This window comes from Galeopterus variegatus, unplaced genomic scaffold (assembly GCF_000696425.1).
Source record: "Galeopterus variegatus unplaced genomic scaffold, G_variegatus-3.0.2 Scaffold4741, whole genome shotgun sequence".
NCBI lineage: Eukaryota > Metazoa > Chordata > Mammalia > Dermoptera > Cynocephalidae > Galeopterus > Galeopterus variegatus.
In genome coordinates this window covers 86,506-94,674 of record NW_007730852.1, presented here as the reverse complement: position 1 = coordinate 94,674, position 8,169 = coordinate 86,506, and the positions used below count along the sequence as shown (strand labels likewise).

Here is an 8,169-nt window from a genome sequence, read left to right as displayed (position 1 = left end):
TCTACTCTCGGAAATAAAGGGAAAAAATGACAACTTAAGCAAATATATATATATATATATACACACACATATGTATTATGCATTTAAATATGCATATGCATAATATACATGTATTTAAATTTGAAAAGAAAAACTTACCAAGAGGAGACAGAAACTTTTTTTAAAAGATGTCCATGGAAGAAAAAAGTTTTCATTATAGAAGAAAAGATAAACATGTAGACACTGAAAGTTAAATTTCAAACTGGGGGGGAGGGGGGGAAGGGGAAAGAAAAATTCCAAATAGAAATGATGAGCTGGTAAACAAATAGGAAAACTTTGTTTTTTAAAGATTTTTCTTCCTAAACTAAAAAGCTAAATGTTTTTAAAATGATTCTAATGAAAAGACGCTGTCCAAACTTAGGCAAAGTGAATGTGGGTTAACTTACAGATGATCACCATTTCAATATTTTATCCATGGAAATAAGGAAATGATCAGTCTTAACAGTCAGATTTGGGTTTATCTTTTCTGATTTATCAATTTCAAAATCTTCCGATTGTTCGCTGGCCTCCCCCCCACCCAGCCCCCTTCCAGGGCAACATCCCCGGCTCACATCTGGGCCTCTCGGTGCTCTGCTAAGGAGCGCATTTCACCCATCTGTCTTCATGAACTCCCCACTACTTTTCAACATAGACCACCTGCAGAGTTCCGCTCTGTCTCTTCCCAGTCCACAAAATTTGACTATGTTCACTAAGTTATCGCCAGATTTCACTCTTCTTCGTACTTCTACAGAACTTTCCAAATACTTTTTGTAACTTACTACACAATTCTTTGGGCTATCGCTCACTTATTCCATTTAATCCACTTATAACTTTTAATCAATTCTGGGTTTTGTGTGGTCAGATACACCTGGGCTGTGTGGAAGTTCTGGCCCAGGACTGAGTCTTTACAGCAAATTGCACCCCCTGCAGTTCTGTTGCTCTGACCAGCCTCCACTGAGTGGACCTGTGCCGACCGGATGGCAGATCAGCTTCCCACGCTGCACCGCAGTGTCCCCAGTGGGCCAGCCTCCCACTGCCTTCCAAAAACCTCCTGTGCGGTGGACCATGAGCTGGACCCTAGTGATGACTCACCAGCCTCTGGGTGGCTTCTGTTTTCAGTTGGCTATATCCCCTCACTCCTGTATGGGCCCATGGGAACCCTGTCAGTGGTCTCACTGGCCTGGAAGCTGGTGTGGTGCTCACCAAGGCCCTCTTCTCCCCTGCAGACTCCAAGCAATTTCCTACAAAGGGCACAGCTGCAGCTTTTGCCAGCTTCTGTGGGGTTGGCCCTGAAGTGGCCAGGGCTTGAAACAATCAGACTGGTCCCTTCTTTCTCTCACCTTGGCTTTTCCCGCCTTCACAAACTCTGTGGGTCTCTCCTCCTCTTCCCCCGAGGTCTAGTGGTCCTAGGTTTGGCAGTCTTTGCTTTTTAAACAGTTGTAAATTTATTGGTTGTGGGAGAGAGTAATGCTGGGGACTGTCTATTCCACCATCTTGGTCACATCTCCCCCACTTATTCCTGATATTAGCATATCATTGTCTTTTGGTGGGCTAATTGAAGATGTAGGAAATGAATCACAAGACAGTTAAAGGCATTGGATTTAATACAAAACTTTACAACTTTGTTTTTTTAACATATTATTTCCTATGCCTCTATATCCCTTCCTGGGCCAAATGGAGACAAAAATCAATATTTGTCATCTTATTGGATTAAATGAACTGAATTCTCTTTCCTCTGCTTAATAAGAATATATTTTAGGAAACCTGGTTTTACTTTTTATTTTCTAAGGGAAAAAATGACATAATTTCATGGGTCTATATCCCTGCCACATACTCATATCCCTATTATCTGAAAAAAGCTAATGTTGAATGAGTGGAAATTCTGGGAGCTAAGTGTTTGCCACCTATCTTGGATGTGATAGGTTACTCACTCTGAAAGTTTCCCTATGTCCTCAGGATTTTTTGTAGTGATTGAAAATTTTGGAAAGAATTGGTAGTGAAAGGAGAAATCAGGCTAGAAGGAGTTTATTGGCACAGCTGGTGGGGCAGAGGCATAGGGACAGAACCTAGCATAACCTATCCCCCACCCTGGGGGTTGGGCTTATACTTCTTGGGGTGAGTTGTGTTGTTCTGGTTGGCCATAGCTTATGTTAATGAGTTAAACGAAATATCCAATGGGAGTTGTTGAGACCTCATGTTAATTAGGTGATTTTTAGGTTTGCAATTATTGGTTCCCTTAGTATGTAAAATAGGGCTTTGGAGGAGACCAATGGTGTGGAGTTCTGTTGCGGTTATGAGTTCCTTTGTCTTTTTATCTTATGGGGAAGTCCCATAGGGTGGGAACTGCCATTTTGAGTATCTTTGGGTGGTGCCATCTTAAGAGGTCCTCCCAGAACCTAATAGTGATACACTGAGGGATGGTTAGCCACACCTTGTAGGATCTCACCAGAAAAAAAATGTTAACTAGTATCCTTGAGTTTGGTTTCAGAGCTCATAGTTTCAAACGCTTTAGGAGTAACTAGTCTGTGGATTACCACACCAACCATTATATTCAGTTAATTTTTCTTTACTAGTTAACTAGTATATACATCAGTAGTGGGAAATATCTGACAACTAAGAACCAGGACTGATCATATGCAAAATATATGCATCTCTTGATGAGAAAACAAGTAATTATAAAAGGTATTATAATTTTGCAGGGTCTCAGATGAAATAATAGGGATCTAGTAAGTCCTATTGGATATTTTCACTGGGCTGTTAAAGAAAGTATTATCCCCCAAAGAACAAACACAGTGTTGAAAATAAAATATAACTAACGCTGAGTCTAAGTTTGCTGCTTTTGCTACATAGCTACCTGTTCTTCCATTTCCTTCTTTTTTCAGTACAATGTATCTTACCAGGAAATATCTTGGACTGGAATTGAGGAGACATCACTTCTAATGGTGTGATTAACCACTTTTCACTCCCTTTAACCACTCAGTGCTTTGATTTTCCCATCTGTCAAATGGCAATAATAAGGCATGTCCTACCTACTCTATAGGATTAAGACAATAAGATGAAAAAATAATTAGGAAAACTCTTTAGAAGTCAAAAGTGGGGTACTTATATTAAATGGTTTCTGTGGTTGTTGCTACGAATAGTATTTATCACTATATGAGGAACAGAAACAATGTATGGATCTCTTTCAGCTTTTAATCTAATGGAATATTCTTCTCTGTCCTCTGCCTGTTATAGCTCCTTCCTTCTATCCTTTGGTTTCTGTTTAGTATGATTTTATTTTGCCTACACAGAATTTTGATTTCCCTTTTTCAGAACCCAGAATCCAGTCTTGCAACATTAGTATAGTCCTAGATTTTTAAGTTGACCTAGGATTCTAGCCATAAATTTATAACATCTCTATAGAAAACAGCATAATTATAGTCCACATTTTAATACAACATGTCTTAAGGTAGACACTGCCTTGTAGTTAACCTTTTAAAAGAGGAGAAAATTCTTTCTTGCCAATTTGTCTCATGTGAATGTTGGTGGAGATATAAGGAAGAAACAGTTTCACCTGAATTTGCAAATAATCCTCTTTCTGTCTTTACCCCAGAGAACATTTACCTGCTCACTAAAGAATGTATTTCCCAAAGCAAATCTCACCTGGTTTCTCAACGGAAGGCTTCTTAAAGGTGAAAAAGAAGGTAAGGAAATCAATGGAAATGGGTTTGGCAAAGAAAGAAATTAAACATAGAACATTAGAAACTGTCATTGCCCAAGCTGATCTTGGCATTTAAGAATAATTCTCGAGCCGAGCCCGTGGCGCACTCGGGAGAGTGTGGTGCTGGGGGCGCAGTAGCACTCCTGCTGCGGGTTCGGATCCTATATAGGGATGACTGGTGCGCTCACAGCCTCACTGGCTGAGCGCGGTGCGGCCGGTCTCAAAAAAGGACAAAAAAAAAAAATTGCTTTACTGCTTACCTATCCATTTATCCCTCTCTTTCTCTATTCATCAATCCATCTTATTTTTGATGCATTTCAAAGTAATTTGCAGACANTTAGAAACTGTCATTGCCCAAGCTGATCTTGGCATTTAAGAATAATTCTCGAGCCGAGCCCATGGCGCACTCGGGAGAGTGTGGCGCTGGGGGCACAGTAGCACTCCTGCCGCGGGTTCGGATCCTATATAGGGATGGCCATTAGAAACTGTCATTGCCCAAGCTGATCTTGGCATTTAAGAATAATTCTCGAGCCGAGCCCGTGGCGCACTCGGGAGAGTGTGGTGCTGGGGGCGCAGTAGCACTCCTGCTGCGGGTTCGGATCCTATATAGGGATGACTGGTGCGCTCACAGCCTCACTGGCTGAGCGCGGTGCGGCCGGTCTCAAAAAGGACAAAAAAAAAAAAAAAAAAGAAGAATTCTCATTCCAAGAAAAACATCATCTAGCCTACCAAATGCCACTTTCTGATACTTATCTGGCTCCTTCAAGGGGGTGGAGAGTAACATTTCCCAGAATGAAAGAAATATAGCTGTCTTTATCAAATCACATACAAAAAATGTTTTATTTAACTATTAGTAAAAGCAGATATCTTATATGAGAGCAAAAAAAGTTTAATTCCGCATTCATTTATTACTAAGTTCTCTGCTTTTGTAACATAGCCACCTATTCTTCCATTTCTTTTTTGTTTCAATACAATGTGTTCAATTAATTTAGCACCACTGCTTTAAATAAATCAATAAATAACTTCTACTTTTTCTTGTGAGGACCTGGGCTGGGGGTTGGGGGGTAGTAGAGGAAGTGTGTGAAAAAGAGTTGGCTCCTCAACAAGGAACATGTTCATCAGGAGGATTAAAAGTTCCTGGAGCAGGAACACACATCAAGACAAGCTCAGGTGGTAACTCACAAAGCCATCTTTTTCATAGGCAGTAACCATAACAGCTTCTGCCAGAGTAATCCCAGCCATCCCCTGCCTGGACAACAGCCCTTTTCCTTTCTCCTGAGTCATTTGTTCTTAAAGCTTGATATATTTTCAACAATAATGAGTCACACAACTCTTACTGCATTATTATTTTTAATTGATAAAATGTAAAGCTTATATTGATGAATGATTATATTAATCACTTGCTGCATTTTGAGACTGTTACTGGTTTTATTAGTTTACTTTAAAAACACGTCATCCACAACAATAACACAACGCAATCATGGAAATATCCGTTAACAGTTATTATAAATATATTCTCCTGTTAAATAAGCCCTGCATGGGTGAAGCACCCAGATTTGATGTGTCCATTACTCTCTCAATGGTGTGGTCAGAATTCTATCAGACGGTGTGGTCAGAATTCCACCAGCACACAACTGCAGTTAGCTATTACTTTAGCAAGTAATAACTTCAGAACTAGCATTAAGAACTTTTAATGTAAAGAAGCTGTGAGAGTCCAGAAAGTGCTGGCCTATGGTGATGGATGGTTTCACATTAATTTCCTGCTGCCAGGTATGCTGTTTGGACATTGTACTAACCATAGTTGTTAAACAGAGTTTAGTTTCTAAAGAAGTCTGAGAGGACCCAAAATGACACTTGTGATGCTTATAAATCTACAACCCATTTCAGGAAAAAGACACAACATAGCAACACAGTTTAATAATGTATCATATGCTGCACTTACAGGAGTCTGAGAAGTCAGATGTGGGCTCCTTTGTCCTCCCTCTGTAGGGACCACACCCAGATGCACTTTCTCTTTCAGATCAGGAACCACTGATATGTGCACAGAACAGCTCAGAAGCGGTAAGCCCAAAAAAAGAGTTTTAGCTGAGGTTGTTTTATATTTTACTGGTCACTTAGATATATTCTTGCTACACAATCAGACTTCACAGCAGAGCCCTCCCAGGGTCTACCCAGACCAGATGTAAATCATCAATCTCACTGTGAACAATGAACAGCACTGATGACCTGGGACAATCTGCCCCTAAGCCCCTTGGGCCCATGGTCACAAAAAAAGCAATACTATTAATCAATACTTTTCCTACCTTGACCATGGATCAGTGTCATGCAAGAGCTTGAGCAAACAGCTCAGGTTAATTCCAGATTTGCCAGAGTTGACCCTCACTGCACAGAAGCCGCAGTTTGACCATTTTAGACTCCACATTTACCATAAATTGATAATCTATGCCTTGGCATCATTGAATGGCTCATTCAGAAAACATTCGTGACTAACCGTGTTCTTATCCGTCTTACAGAAATATACATTACTAATGAAGAAAGAAAAGGCAAAGGTGGATTTTTGGAACTGAGGTCCGTTTTGACAAGGGTGGGTAGTAATAAACCAGCCCAAACAAACAACCTGACCATTTGGTGTATGGCTCTGTCTCCAGCCCCCAGAAATAAAGTGTGGAATATCTCATCAGAAAAGATCACTTTTTCCTTGGGTAAGCTATTGCATTAGTGCATTTCTGTCACATAATATCCGAAACTGGGTAGTTCACAAACATACTTCAAAAAATTCATGAAAAATAGAATTGAAAGATAATATGAATCTTTCCATAAACTTTTTGTAGTACCCTCATGTTAAGGAATTTCGTTTGTTTCTTATGGTTCTGGAAGCTGAGAAGCCCAAGGTCAAGGGGGTTCATCTAGTGAGGGCCTTCTTCTTTGTGGGGAATCTCTGTAGTGTCCCTACATGGTGCAGGGTATCAGCTAGTGAGAATGGCAAACACACATGTTAACTTGCTCATTTCCTCTCCTCGTAAAGCCACCAGTGACTCTTGTGATAACCCCCTCATTCATTAACCTACTAATCCATTAATCCGTTTATGAGGGCATAGCTCTCACAATCCAATTTCCTCCCAAAGGCCCCACCTCTCAACACTGCCACATTGGGGTCAAGCTTCCACGTGAGCTTTGGAGGGGACAAGCATTCAGACCATAGCAGTTGTCTATTTAGTAAGGTCAGCAAAGGTTGACCAAGACTACCATAAATTCAGAATATGTCTAATTGGGACAAATAGAACATTTATTATTTCTATAATATTTTAATCTCAGAAAACTCTTTACATAACTCAAAATTATTAAATTTCAAAAGACTACCATAAATTCAGAATATGTCTAATTGGGACAAATAGAACATTTATTATTTCTATAGTATTTTAATCTCAGAAAACTCTTTACATAACTCAAAATTATTAAATTTCATATTATCAAACATTTTTGACAAATAGGACTCTAGTGAAAAAAAAATCTTCAAATAAAAAGAAAGTAGATGATTTATATTTCCTTATAGAATTTCTGCTGAATATAGCAAAATTTTTGTTCAAATTCCATTAGTCATAACTCTTAATTAATTAGCGTTTTTGTTAATCTACCATATAATGAAAACTAATACTAATATTGATGATCAAGAGAGATTAAAAAGATTCTAAAATTCCTTCTGAGTCATTAAAAACATTCAATTTTTCACAGCATATATAACCTTAATACTTAGGAAAGGATAAACCATGTATGCAATATAAATACTGTAAGGGGAGGGACTATATCTTAGTGATTTTAGTACCCCTAATTTAAAGCACAGTATCTCGGGCCGGCCCTGTGGCGCACTGGATAAGTGCGCCGCTTGGGAAGCGCGGTGGCGCTCCCACCCGAGGGTTCAGATCCCACATGCAGACCGGTTCCCGCTCACTGGTTGAGCGAGGCGTGGGAGCGACACCGAGGGTTGCAATCCCGTTGCCGGTCCCCGGTCCGGTACGGGGGCAACACTGAGAGTTGCGATTCGTTGCTGGACACGGAAAAAGACAAAAAAAAAGACAAAAAAAAATAAAAAAATAAAAAAATAAAGCACAGTATCTGGCCTATAGAAGACTTTTATGACTTGCAAATTGACATATAGGACGACTCTAGTTACTGACTACCCAGACTATTTACTACTCTGAGCCAGATCAAATAATGGAGATTTTACTACATGAAAGTTAAGAACAAATGTTTCAACAAATATAGTGACAACAGATATTCCTATAAAAAAATAGAAGTTTGTAATGACAACTATCAAATATGCATATTTCCAGTAAAGTACTCCTATAAAACAAACAGATTTGCAAATCATTATTAGAATTCTATAGGACCGTTAATCTCTTTAACCACCATCCTATTTTCAGAGATACTGTAGTCTGTAACATACTCATAAA

At 39.4% G+C, this 8,169-nt stretch overlaps 1 protein-coding gene across 1 annotated transcript in view; it reads left to right on the top strand.

Annotated features, from left to right (window-relative positions):
• The window catches only part of CD96 (CD96 molecule), an 88,879-nt gene that overhangs the window by 38,602 nt on the left and 42,108 nt on the right, over nucleotides 1-8,169 (top strand). Inside the window, exons 6-7 of the mRNA XM_008588250.1 lie at nucleotides 3,611-3,701; nucleotides 6,232-6,420. Of these exons, the coding sequence (XP_008586472.1) occupies nucleotides 3,611-3,701; nucleotides 6,232-6,420 (280 nt within the window). The remainder of the gene's footprint in view (nucleotides 1-3,610; nucleotides 3,702-6,231; nucleotides 6,421-8,169) is intronic.